This window comes from Falco biarmicus, chromosome 12 (assembly GCF_023638135.1).
Source record: "Falco biarmicus isolate bFalBia1 chromosome 12, bFalBia1.pri, whole genome shotgun sequence".
Lineage (NCBI taxonomy): Eukaryota > Metazoa > Chordata > Aves > Falconiformes > Falconidae > Falco > Falco biarmicus.
In genome coordinates, this window is record NC_079299.1 from 26,269,815 (window position 1) to 26,282,951 (window position 13,137).

General features: G+C 40.2%; 1 protein-coding gene across 4 annotated transcripts in view; it reads left to right on the forward strand.

Annotated features, from left to right (window-relative positions):
- The first annotated feature begins 1,414 nt into the window (after positions 1-1,414).
- TASP1 (taspase 1) overlaps positions 1,415-13,137 on the forward strand; it is an 87,872-nt gene continuing 76,149 nt past the window's right edge. For all 4 annotated transcript variants that reach the window (XM_056357289.1, XM_056357291.1, XM_056357290.1 and 1 more), the window contains exons 1-4: positions 1,415-1,503; positions 4,948-5,165; positions 6,959-7,026; positions 8,554-8,622. In XM_056357289.1, coding sequence (XP_056213264.1) covers positions 5,021-5,165; positions 6,959-7,026; positions 8,554-8,622 — 282 coding nt within the window. In that variant the 5' untranslated portion in view covers positions 1,415-1,503; positions 4,948-5,020. The remainder of the gene's footprint in view (positions 1,504-4,947; positions 5,166-6,958; positions 7,027-8,553; positions 8,623-13,137) is intronic.

Sequence of the window (13,137 nt, forward strand, 5' to 3'; positions counted from 1 at the left end):
TGAAATCAGTGTCAGAGGAAGTACTGTTTCTACAGTACAGTTTCTACAGATTTGTAAAAATTCCCTGTAAAGATGTAGTTTGGCTGAAGCAGGTAAATTCCTGACAGCTTGTTTGCGAAGAGCAAATGATACTGTTCACTGTGGCAGGAAGCACAGCCACACGTGCTCACTTTTAGGAAAAGAAAAATGGGGAGAAGTTGAAATCTGTTTCTTCTAGAGGGGTCGAGAGAATCTTTTATACAAAACACATCCTATCACTGCTCACATTGGAGCTTGAGCGAGAGATCAGGGAAACCTCTTTAGTGAATTCTGCGAAGAGAGCCACCGTGTCTTGATCTTGTAAAAATTTCACAGTTTCAACTTGAAAAAGCTGACCTTTGCAAATGAGAATTTGAGGTGTCAGCTAAGATAAATGTACTCGATGATCTAATCAAGTCCATAAGGACATCTGGTCTCGTTTCCCAGTCCTACAAAGAGCAGGGGCTCTGAAGTGCGAAGGCAGGAACTGCAGGCAACGGGGACTGGGCTAACGAAGCATGCACACAGCTGGCTGCTGAGGCTCACATCTACATGATGTGATGATCATCTGAGAAGTTATCAAGGAAACAGGGCTTAGATATGCTCTCCTTCCTGGGAACGTAGCTTTACAAAATCATGTTGAGTCTCCTTTACAGCAAAGCGTACTGAAATTCTCTTCTAACAGTATCTCTCTACCAGTACACGACTCAAATGCCCATTGAAGCAGAAAGATGTAAAATACCCAATTATTTTGTAAGTTTCCTGATAGGGCTATTACAAAATGGTTTTGTCATCGATAAATTTTGTTTTGTTTCAGTCAGCTATCAGAAGTCACTCATCTCCTGGGCACAGGGTGAAGAGCCCCAAACCACAACCCAGCTTCTCACACACAACACCCCTCAGGGACTGGGCACACTTGGTGTAGAGGTTTTGCTCGGTGGAAAGAGCCGTCTGTGAGGAAGTTACCCAAGGGGCGGGAGGGAAAAGAGGTCTGGAGGCCTAGCGGCCCGGCAAAGGCGGCCGGGACAAGCAGGGCGCTCCCCCCGGCTGCTCCTGCCCCGGCCGCGCAGCGCCCCCACAGCCGCCTTCCCCTCGGGGAGGCCGCGGTCGCCATTCCCACCACCTCCTGGGGAAGCTGATGCCCCCCCCCGGGCCTGGCCGCTGCCTGCTCTCTCACAGCCGCCTCCCGAGCCACCCCAGCCAGCAGCGCCCGCCCGACAAGCACCAAGCGAGCCCCAGCACGCTCCGCCCGCCCCGAGGGGAGGAGGCGAGAGGCGCCCTTCAGCAGCCCGCCCCCGACTGGTGTTCCCGGGGCAGCTGGCGCCGCATTCGCCTTCCGAAACGCCAATCAGCGCTGACGCTCTTTCCGGTCGGTTGGCTCGCTTCGCCCAATCGGAGGGGGCGGCGGGCGGGACGCCTCATCCTCACCGAGGCAACGGGCGGGCGGGTGGTTCCGGGTGTGCGCGAGGCTGACGGCGGCGGAGGGTGAGTGCTTGGCGCCTGGTGCCGCCCTGCCCCGCCTTAGCCCGCCGCTCCCCGCCTCCCCCGGCCCGGCCTCTCGCACTTCCCCGCGCCCGCTTACCCCCGCGCCGGGGCTCCGCGGGTCGTTATGGGGCGTAACGGCCGCGCCGTGAGGCGGCCGTGCGGGCTCCAGCGGTCCGCGCGCCGCCGGCGGGGGCTTCTCTGGGTGACGTCACCCCGCCGCGGCGGCCCTACCTCCGGGGGGGGGGGGGGGGGGGCGATGACCCCGGGCGTCGCTATGGCGATGGTGGGGCCGGCGGCCGCCGCCTGCCTGAGGCGGTAACGGGGCTGGGGGGCCGCGGCCCCTCCCGCCGTGCGGCCGCCCCGGCCTCCTCCGCCGGCAGCGCTGCGGGGCTGAGGCAGCGAGAGGCCGCCCGGGCCCCCCCAGGGGTCTCCGTGGGGCGGCGGCCGCTCTGGGCGAGTTTCTCCCCCCCCAATAAAAGTTTCTTTTCTACTTTTGCTCCGTGGCTGTCGGTTGCTCGTTCCCTGTCAGCTTCCCGGTTACCGCTGGTCTCTCAGGGCTGCCGGGGGCTCGGCTGCCCGCGGGCGCCGTGAGGCGCTTCCCTCTCGGCCTGCTGCTCCTCGGGCAGCCCCGCTCCAGCCTCTGACTGAAACACAGAGCTCCGTTCTGCCGGGGTGGGGACGGGGACGTCCCCGTGCCCCCCTCCCCCTCCCCGTGCCCCCCTCCCCCTCCCTGTGCCGCATCCGTGCCTGCTTTATGGAGCAGTTTGCTGTGCCTCGAGTGTCAGCAGGGCTTGGAGTTAGGGGGGAGCAGTGCCGGTCACCTCAGACTGAGGGAACAGCTGTAGTGGCCGTGCCAAGCACACTGGGAATGGCCAAGCAGCTCTTTCTACACTCGCATTAGTTATATTTTCTGAGTGCCTGTGTAGGATTCAGAGTTACTTTTTCAGTTCTGTGTTTTGAACTACTTTGATAAAAGCGTTGTGGTTCATGTTCTTCAGGAGTGGAACTGGGGTGTGTATTCCTCCACTGTTTCTGGGTCTGCACAGGTGTTCAGCAGTGAGCTGTGTAACAAGGAGGGATGAGGTCAGAAGTTTAAATGTGTGACGGCGAGGGAGGAGAACAGATAACTCCAACAAGACACTAGAGAGGGAAAGGTTGAGTCCAACGAGAGCTTACAAAGTGAAGCTGCGGGTTTGTGAATGAAATTTGAAAGGACTTGAAGAACAGTTTGAAGTGGAAGGGGTGCTATGAAATGAAGAAAATTATTCAGCTAGGTTGATTATACGTTGTTTGGTAAAAATAAGTGAATCCTCAGACCTGAGCATGTGCAAAAATCTAATTAGGGTTTTCAGTCTGGAGTTACGCTATTAGTCTTTAAGTGGCACCTGTATCTTCATTTTCAAAGCCAGTTTAACTAAGCATCACTATTGCTTTTACTATCACCACACTATTTCTTCCATTTCTGCAGGAGTATAGGTTCCTCACTTGCTCCTGTGTCATTTTGCTTAAGTCTTCATCATCCCCTTGTTTCTGTAATGACATTCTGTGTGGTGTGATAAGATGCAGCAACACAAGAGTTTGTAGGAAGCAGGCTGTGTTTCAGCTTACAGCCTGTACCCATGGCTGCCCAAACTTTCTTCATTATTATTAGAAAAAAGGATGTAAATGCAGTGATTAGGACTTTAATTTTACTCTGAAGTTTATACAGCAGACCATTACAATGGGATATAGTCCATAAATCTTTTTCTTTCTGTAGAGTCTCTGTATTTGTAGTGGTCTTTATTTTGTATAAATACATATATTTATAGCTATAACAACAAGTTCATATTTAATTTTAAAATGCAAATTTATAAATATGTTAAGATACTGATACACATTTAGCATCTAAGAAACAATGAGTGGAAATAAATAACTTCCTAGAAAGCTATGATAATTTTCTTTATTGAAAAGATGATTGTGGTAAACCAACAACTTTGTCTGTTCTGCACCAGTGCTGAATCTTGCTAAACAGCATTTACATTGTCTTGGTTGTTTAAATGGAGTGGTATTTAATTACTGGAATAAGCCATATAGCATTTGCAAAATCTGTGGTTCAAATCCTATGTATTAAACCTCTCATTTTTTTAAATTCTATTTGCTTTCTAGTATTCCTAGGTTACAAATAGTCCCTTTCAATGTGGTAGGAGTGAAAGACATATTGGACTGTCTTAATATGTTATAGAGGTCTTCTCTGTTCGTGCAGTAACACTGTATGTTTTTTCATTTCCTGAATTAATTCAACTTGTAGAATATCTGGTTTTAATTTTACCTGCTGAACTAGAGAAACAGTATTTTGTCAGGATTTTAGGCTGTGGATAAGAGGAACAGTAAATACAGTGAATTTCTTTTGTGACTCCTGAAAAATACATTGTTCTGTACTTGTGAGCTTTTTTTGTTTTGTATATTAGAAAATACTGACAGTTTTTCCATTAACTGTCTGTAAATGTTAAATCAGATTAACATTTTAAAGGTTAAGATCAAAACCAAATAGGGTTACTAAATTATCTGAGATTAACTTAAGCATGTTGTGGTTCACTAATAATCCTTAGGCTTGTCTAGGCAAACTTTCACTGTTTTAGGTTTATTTGGCATTTTTTTAGAAATACTTTGCCATGAAAAAAAGTTAGTGTCTTTCCATCCCTCCCTCCCCCCCCCCCCCCCTGCAAATTATTGGAGAATAATAAGATTAAGGAATGAAAAAGTATGGAAGAGTAGAGCAAAAGCAAGGAAAAGGTACAGCATTTTTAAGTGTTACTCACATGCCATGATTCTCTAGAGCACATGTTCATAAATTCTTATATGACTATTGAATTCGTGTTAATGCATGGTTTCTATATCCCCTATGTGGAATGTAGACACAAAATCACACAGGCAGATGCCCTCATGTGATTTGAGGATAGGGGATTCTCTTGTGCAACCACATATACAATATTTCAGCTTTTGCCAGCATTGCTACAGTGCTGCTTAGGACTTTCCACACAAGCAGGGGACGACACTTCTAAGAAGTAAAGATTGTGGCTATGGAGGATTATCACATTAAAAACTAGTTAAGCGTGATGGGTGGAGAACAAGTTGTACTGTTGAATAAAAGGAGACCATGGGAAGCAGCTTTCTCTTAGTCATGGGCAAGCTTTATATCAATAATTCCCTACAATGTCTGGAAAGATCATTAGGTTCAAGTTAAGTTGTAACGAAAAGGCTGCTTTCAACTTGCAACATGGACTTTGATTATTTTAAGTCTCGTTAATACTGGTAGCTAGGGAAGAGGCAGGACTTAGAAGCTTATTTCAAGAGGCATACTCTCCTTGTTGCAAACCTCTCTTCCAATGTTTCTTTCTGAAGTTATTTGTATGAAATTTATTTCTTGAAATCAGTATCTAATGTATGCATGTGATCTGATTTTAGGATGATTCTTCTCCAGAGTTTATTTTTGAATGGAAAGGTGCTCTTTTCCAGTAGAAGATGGTGATCCTAATGTATGATCATGGAGAAGGGGATAAGTTCAGTAGAAGTGTTACCTTCCAAATCGTCTCAGGTTACAGCTGTAAAAGTGGTGGTCAAAGAGCCCGAAACAAAGCAAACCCAAAGAGGGAAACGAGTGGGATTTGTGCTTGTCCATGCAGGTAAGCTGCAGAAGCATAACAGCCGGAATGGAAATAGTGCATATATAAACTAAATATCCACTCAAATTTTGTATTGACTTTGGACTACTAGTATGTTAATGAAGTGATATTAACTTTGGGTGTAAATCTGGGAGTGAAGAGTTTGATTGGAAGTTGCATTGGCTGGAGGATCTTGAAAACTGTTAATAAAAATGTATGGCTTTGGGTGTTCTGAATGTTTTTTTAATTTTTCTTCTTGACAAAGAAAACCCCAAACAAAATCCCTAAATTTAAATGGTTATAAAATGTCAAATTATGCAGTTATCTGCTAAACTTGGGAAACCTACAGAATGTGAGAGATCTTTCAGTCTATTTCTTTATACTATATAGGATCAAACATAGCTGTTTCATTACTGACTTTTCTTATATATACATATATATACATATATGTATATATATAAAAGCTGTTTCTTATTTAACTTGTCCATAAGTACAGTCTAGTTAAGGCTTTTTGAAACCTCCTTAGGTCATTTGTTGCAGAACTTGGGTTTTTTTTTACCATTTTGAAAGTTTGCTTCCAAGTCTAATGTTTTTTTATCTTGCTTGTATTTAAGAGAATTACTGTTTATTTTTTCCACATGTAATGAAGAGGTCATCTACTCAGATGTGATACAAAAATGATGTTATGTGTGTCTTGCTCAATTTTTTTTCTGATAGGTTCTTTCATAAATACTATTAATCTTGAAAATATTAGCGATGCTTGTATCTGGTTGTGTATTTGTTATAGCATATGTATGATGACATGAGGTGAAATTGAGCAGGAGTAGCCTGGTGACACCTAAAATACTTGAAAAAACGACATGCTACTTGGTTTATAAAATCCTTAAAGGTAAAAAAACCTAAAAACCTCAAAGAAATTATTCTGGGTTGATGTTTGATGACTCTGGTATATATTTTAAGAGCAAATAGAATTGTTCAATATATTGTCCTTTACTGGGTTACTTTGTTTAAAATTCTTCTTTTTCTTTTGCTAGTACTGTTAGAACTTACTTTATTAGAGTTTCTCAAAGCTAACGTTTCTAAAGGTGAGGAAAGGAAAGCTGAGATAAATATAAACATATTTTTAAAGTTCAAAGTACGCAAAACCAGAAGAAATGGAATTTAAATATTGGTGTGCTAGTCTTGTCTGTTATTTTTCTGATGCTGCATTTAGTCAAATAGCAGGCGTTTGTAAATTTTTCAGGTATTGAAGCAGGGCACAGTGGGTGCAAAACAGGGCAGAATAAAGACTGAAAATGAGAAAAAGATGAAAAAAAAAAATATGATTGTTGTTATTTTAAGGAACTCTTTTGCTTCTGAAGTCAGAGTAATGAGCTCTAAAAATTAGCGTAAACATGAGAAGATGAGCAGAATGGTAACTGCAAACTTGCAAATCAGTGGTCAAAAGGAAATTGCAGTTTGACTTAAACCTGAGTTTTTTGCCCAATAATGGACAATAAATAAAAAAGCTATGCTGGAAGTCCTCCAAGAATGAGCAAAAAGCGAGTCTCTTGGACAGTGTTTATAGAAAGAGATTGCATGATGCTGAGACTTACAGCTGTGTGCTTCTGCATATATGCTCTGTATCCTATATTTTACTGAATGTATTTGAATCAACGTTGGAATGCATAAAATTGTTAAACACTGATACAAAAAGGAAATGCCAATGTAATCCAGATTAAGGAAGGCTGTATCTGCCTCTGTCTTAATTATGCGAACCAAAAGCTACAGTTTGGCAGGTAGTGTAATATCTTCTCCTTTTGCCTTAATTGTAGGTGCAGGTTATCATTCCGAATCCAAAGCTAAAGAATACAAGCATGTGTGCAAAAGAGCCTGTCAGAAGGTATGTCTTACCAGCTGTACGGTCTTGTAGTGGGTATACAAGAAACTTATTCGGTAGCCCTGTCCCTTCAGTGTGAATGGCCTTGTCTGCGTTGACTACTCAGACTGTATGTGTTTCTAGAGAGAAAATGGAGCGGTAACAGTTAATATGATACAGAGTCAGTGCAGCAACATTCCCATCAGTGGTGGCAAACAGCAGACACCAAAGGAACAGGGTGGCAAAAGGAGAAGGTTATGGTGGTACCTACACTGAGTATTCCTTCAGCTTCATGCACTGTTTCCGAGGCTCTGGGGTTGCTGGTGCCAAGCACATTTCATCAATGTCCGCTGTTTTTGGAATTTATTTAAACTAGCATCCAGATTGTTCTGTGAATGCAGGGATTTCTAGAATTCTTTTCTTCTTGATTTAACTTAATAGGAGGGGAGGTAGAAACAGGAAAAAGAAAAGAAAAAAATTAAAACTCTCTTCCCAAAGCTGGAAAAGGAGAAATGGCAAGATTTTTCCATTGAAATTACTATTTTTTTATCTCCTCCAAGATCTTAGCTTTGTAACTGGCAAGTCCTGTCTGCTGAGTGTTGAATGAGAAGCTGAAAGACCTGTCTCCAAAATTTCTAATGCCTTATGCTTTCTCCAGGGAGAAGGAGCTGGGGAGCTTGGCAGGCTTTTTACAAGTCTTAGAGCTGGCCTCTGACAACTAGCACTTCATCTTACAGTTCTGTTGCTCAATCCTAATACTGATCTAATTTTGTAATGAGAAGCCTCAAAAATCATCCAAATTTAACACTAGCTTCATTAAAGTTGTGCATTAACCCTGATGATATTGTTTTCCAGCTAATTATGTGTGAAAAAATGTTGTTTGTCATAGAATCTTAAGTAATTTGACACTCCTTATGGTTCCTTAAGGTAGGTAGCCATCATAAACAACTTCCATGAAGAACAAACAGTTGCAGGTTTGTCTTGCAACTAAAGATGCAGCCAGTTGTTTTCTTGGGTTCCCTGAGAGAACTTGAGTGTGGGGTCTTGTCCAGTATAGATCTAAGAAATAATAAGCTCCAGAAGTTCATTTCTGTGTGCGTATATAATTTGACGATAACATTCTCTTATTTGATTTGATTTTGTGTGTTTGCATTCAGATGAGGTTGTAGATTCTGTTGAATTTCATGACAGTTGCATGAATATATGGTACTAGGGATTTTTGTTCAATCTTGGAAGGAAATTAGAAACTTCTGGACTGAAACATTACGTGTTTGAAGACACCAGATATAAGAATTTATTTTGCTATAAATTTGATCACACAGTAATTGCTACTAAATGCAGTGTTGAAATGTTGGAGTAGTAAAATCATGCATTCAGATCTGCCCTTGCAAGGTACATACTGACTATTTCTAGTGCTTCTTTCTTTTATGCCCTCTTACATCGTAAACTAACTTTGTGAAGATTTTGTTTTGTACAGGACTAGGAAAATGTAGGCCTTAGTCACAGAATATTAGAATTTCCTAATCATCAACTAAAAATTCTGTTTTACAGGCAATTGAAAAGCTACAGGCTGGTGCTCTTGCAACAGATGCAGTGACTGCAGCACTTATAGAATTAGAGGTATGATTTCTGACTAGTAGTAAATGTCTCTCAGGTAGATTGCCAGATTTTTCTGTAGGAAGGTATTAATTCAAACGGAAAATTACTGAGATTTGCATTTCTGTGGTACACTAATTTTATCTTTTGCTTTTCCACTGTATTTTGGAGTAAATTTATTTAAAGACTTTCTAAAGATGCAAACTGAATAAAAGTTGTCTAGTTGGTGCAGTTTGGTTGTCATCTTAGGTATGCCTTATCAGATAGTCTTTACAGTCATTAAAGGCTTATTGAACACTTTGTAGGGAACTTTATTTCTGACTTACTGAGCTACCGGCAGACTGGCTCTGCTTCTTAGGTAGGGAAAAACATCATGCTACTGGTCACATACGTTAACTATAAATTCTAGGGTAACTCCTCATTCCTTTTCTTTTTCTTCAATGTTTCACACTGAATTATGCTTCATTTCTTGAAATTATGATCCAAAGAATTTAATGTAGTTAGTCTGTAGTAGTTCTGTTAACACTGTCATGTAGTAATTATATTGAGGTAACTGTCTCTGAGTCTGCCTTCTTGGGTTGTGTTATTCATAACTTTTTCAGTTCTTCAGGGTAATTCTACAGAAACAATGCATAAATTTAATGCTGCTTGTCTCTCCATCCAATTAAAGTACTCTGTGAAAATGAAGGAGGAATTTTATGTTCTTATTTGTCCCACAGCATACTTTTGCTATGTGCTTAAATGAATGCACTTCCCAAAGGCTTTTTTCTTACATTTTTTACTTTGTGCGTGTATCATCTCTGACAGTATAAGAGACTAGAAGCAAGCTGTTCAGAGAAATGTGACTTCAGTGCAAGATAATCCTTTTTTCTGATTTTTATGACAAAATACGTGTAGAAGAATAGGACAAGTAATGCTTTTATTACAAAATGGTTCTAGTTAATTAAGATAGACAGTCTTGATAATGATTAAGAGGTGAGCACCTGTTTGTGAGGTTTTTGGAGGAGTGTCTTTTTGGAGTGGTGAGATTTTTATAGCATCAGACTTTAGTGAAGGGTCCCTATGAAGTAATGTAGAAGGAGGTAAAGCTAAAAGAATTTCTGGGATATAAATGAGGCAGTTTGGTTATTGTCCCAGCTCTACCCAACCTTCATGGCAGTAATGATCGAAACAAGTATTCCTCTTCTCCTGTAAGGAGTAATTGCTTCTTTCTCTCCAATTTTATTCGTGAAGAAGGAAGGCAAGGTAAATGTTGTGCTGTAAAAATAATTTCCTGGGTTTGGAGTTTATGCTATTACTCTTAGAGGATTAGCAATTAATTTGTCTACACATAAGTTGGGAAAGTGTTAACATACCTGACAGGGTTAGTGTAAGGCAGGCAGCACATACTTTAATATGTGGTGGACATGCTGACTGGGAGCCAGGACTTCAGTCATAGTTTTAACTTGGCAAGCTTCTTGGCTTTAAACAGTACTTTTGGTGTCTCCACTGAGCTGTTCAAATATGCTTTCATGTGTTATCTTACACATTAGAATATAGGTTGGTGAAAACGAAAGGTATCTCTCTAACGGGGTTATTTGTAATGCACTTCCGTAAGCTAGCTGAGGCTGCTGTTACTCAACAAGATTGTTTGTGTGTCAGTTTCCTCCTCAGGGGGTGGAGTGGGGGGGAAATCCACTTAGTGTTGTGATTTTTATCATGTTCCTGAGCTACACTGAAGAAATGTTTTAAGAAGCTTTACAGTTATATATCTCTTTGCAGCTGTGCCTAGGGTATACATTTTACCTGTTTTTGTTATCCCTAAGAGACTTTTCTTCTTTTACTTTAGTAGATTTAAACACTCTGAAGTGACATCTGTGTAAGAAGTTACAGTTCTAAGATGAAATTAAAACATTTTAATGAAATTACTCCAATCGGAAACCTTTTTTTCCTCATGTCTTGCTAGTATTGTGGTGATGCCTGCCATCATTTTGCTTCCAGGTTTTATAATTCTCTTAGGTAGTATTTTTATGTATACTGATGCAAAAAACCTATTTTTTTCCATTTTTCCAGTTTCTAAGTTAAATATTATTTTGTTCAGGTTGTACTGTTGCCATTAATGTAATTATTAGCTTTCATTTATTCATTAAGTGATTTATTTAACCTCTTAATTGTGGGTTGTTCTCTCTGTTACTGGTATAAAGTATATTGGGCTTGGGATTTGGGCTTCTTTTAAATTAAAGTATATAGCTATGCAGTTACATTAAGGGAAAAATATCAAAGGTACACTCAGAAAATGGTGTAGTTTGCAGCAGCAGTTTTTTGAATCTGGTATGCGAAATTCCTGTCTGTCAGCTTTCAAAATGTTGAAAGGTTTGTATCTACTCATATCTCATACTGAACACCACCTACAGACATCTGTGAATTCTGGAGCTGCATTTTCTGTTTTAATCCTGATGTTTTTCTATGTAAAATAGAAACTGCATGTGGCAAATCAACAAACCAAACAGCATAGTTTTTCTCATAAATAACAAAATTTTATGAGTAAAAAAGTAGGTTTCTATGTTGACTGTCTCTAGTGAGCTATCACTGTTTTGTTTATGCAGGAAAAAATAGTGACTTTACAAAAAGCACTGCAGCGTTTTGGGTTGGCAGATACATAGTGAAAATCTGATAAAAAAAATATTTGTTTACATCTGTCAGTAATAGAGATTAAGATACAGAACAACCAAAGTTTGTATAACGTGATAACAGATTCCTTTGTATTTTACACTGTAACTTCTTGGTAGAACACAGTGCTGTGAGTTTATCAGAAATAATCACTTTTACAGTTCTCTAGGACTTCTAATGCTGTGTTCAAAAAATCTATAGTCTTTGCATGGCACAAATATCTTTTTGTGGTAGTGTCACAAAAGATGAGTATTTTTTTTTTCTTAGTTCCGCTCAATTACACAACTCCTATTAGACAGAATTTCAGCTAATCCAAGAGGCATTACTTCAAAGACTTCTTGAGGCACAAGACTTGCTCTTGATCTTTTATGAGCAAGCTGACAGTTTGCTTGTGGTATGCTTTCTGGTTTTTCTTTTATTTTTGCAGGCTCTAAATGGAGAAAGAGCAGCCTTTCTGTATTGGACTATATGAATCTCAAGTGGAAATAGTGTTCTGTGATTAAGATGGTAATGATAATAGCTAATTAGAGAAAAGGTAGATCTCTTTTGCAAAGTAGCAAGAGCAGCTGACACAGAACACTGTTAAAATAAGTGTGCTGGTCTTTGTAAGCATCGGCAGTATTTGATAAGTTGATTAAAGGCAGTTACGTTTTCCAGTTTGTGAATGCTGTCATGGCAGAGAAACAAATGAACGTGTTACTTTTTTCAGCTCTTGGTAATAGTATGGGTCTGGACAAGGTGCTTCATAAGACTCATCATGTAAACTGCATGCTTCTACAAAGACATTATTGCAGTACCATTTCTTTTTGTACTCTTGCTATCAGCCACCATATGAAGTCTGAGTTTCTTCTGAAACACAAAGGGATTTGGGCAGCTTTTCTGGGGGGAGGAGGAGGAGGTCCTGTTGCAGTTTCCAGCAAAACCACATGCTGGTAGCATTTATGGCTGTGTGAGAACAATGTGCAATTTCAAGCTTTTCTTTGACTATAGAGCACTTTATAAAGTCTACTGTTCAGATGCAGGTACTGGAGGCAAGGGTATAAGTTTGTTGTAAAGAATGATGAAGATTTCAAACTTACAAGATTTTAGTCTAAGTGTATTAATACTGTGTGTAGATCACTTGTTTCTTTAATCTGACTTCAGTAGAATGTACTTTATGAGCATCATTTAAATTGGAAATCAGTATGATTGTTGGGGAAGCGGATGTCACATTTTGAGTTTCAATCTCCTTGCTACTGAAATTGCTCAAATGACTTCACTTTTGTGAAGTTGTTGTTATTGTTGTTCATCAATGCAAAGGGCATTTTGAATCTTTTGCTATACTCAAGCAGTGGATTTCTGTGGCTGTCAGCAAAATTTTGCAGTGAAAGAACTTGTTTCTTGTTGAATTGGTTTTTCTTTGCTTTTATCAGTTATATAGTAATTAAGATTTTTGAGTATACAATCTTAGTCCCAAGGACTTATCTTTAAAGATGAAAGCACAGTGCTAGCAGCCTTGTTGTATTAAGGCAGTCACCATACATGAACTTTTAATGGGTAATGAACTGGAAGTTGTTAATTCTAGTTAAAAGCAATACTATGATGTTTTGCAGCAGAGTGGCTAACAGTAATCTGTGACAAAAGTGTTCTTTGAAAACATTTTAGCTTGTGTAATTGAAAGGGACGTGACTCATCCTTGTAGACTTTTACTTCTTGCCACTAAATTCCCACAGAAAAATAAACTTCAAAATTACATTATGTAGTAGACTTTGAATCCCTCTTAAAAGTTGCAAATAAACCATGGCCAAAACTGTATTGAAGATGGATGGAATGTTCTTTAATGCATATTGAAAATAGAGTATTGTAACTGTTTGCCTCGATGTAATTCAGGACCATTGGTGTTATAGTGTT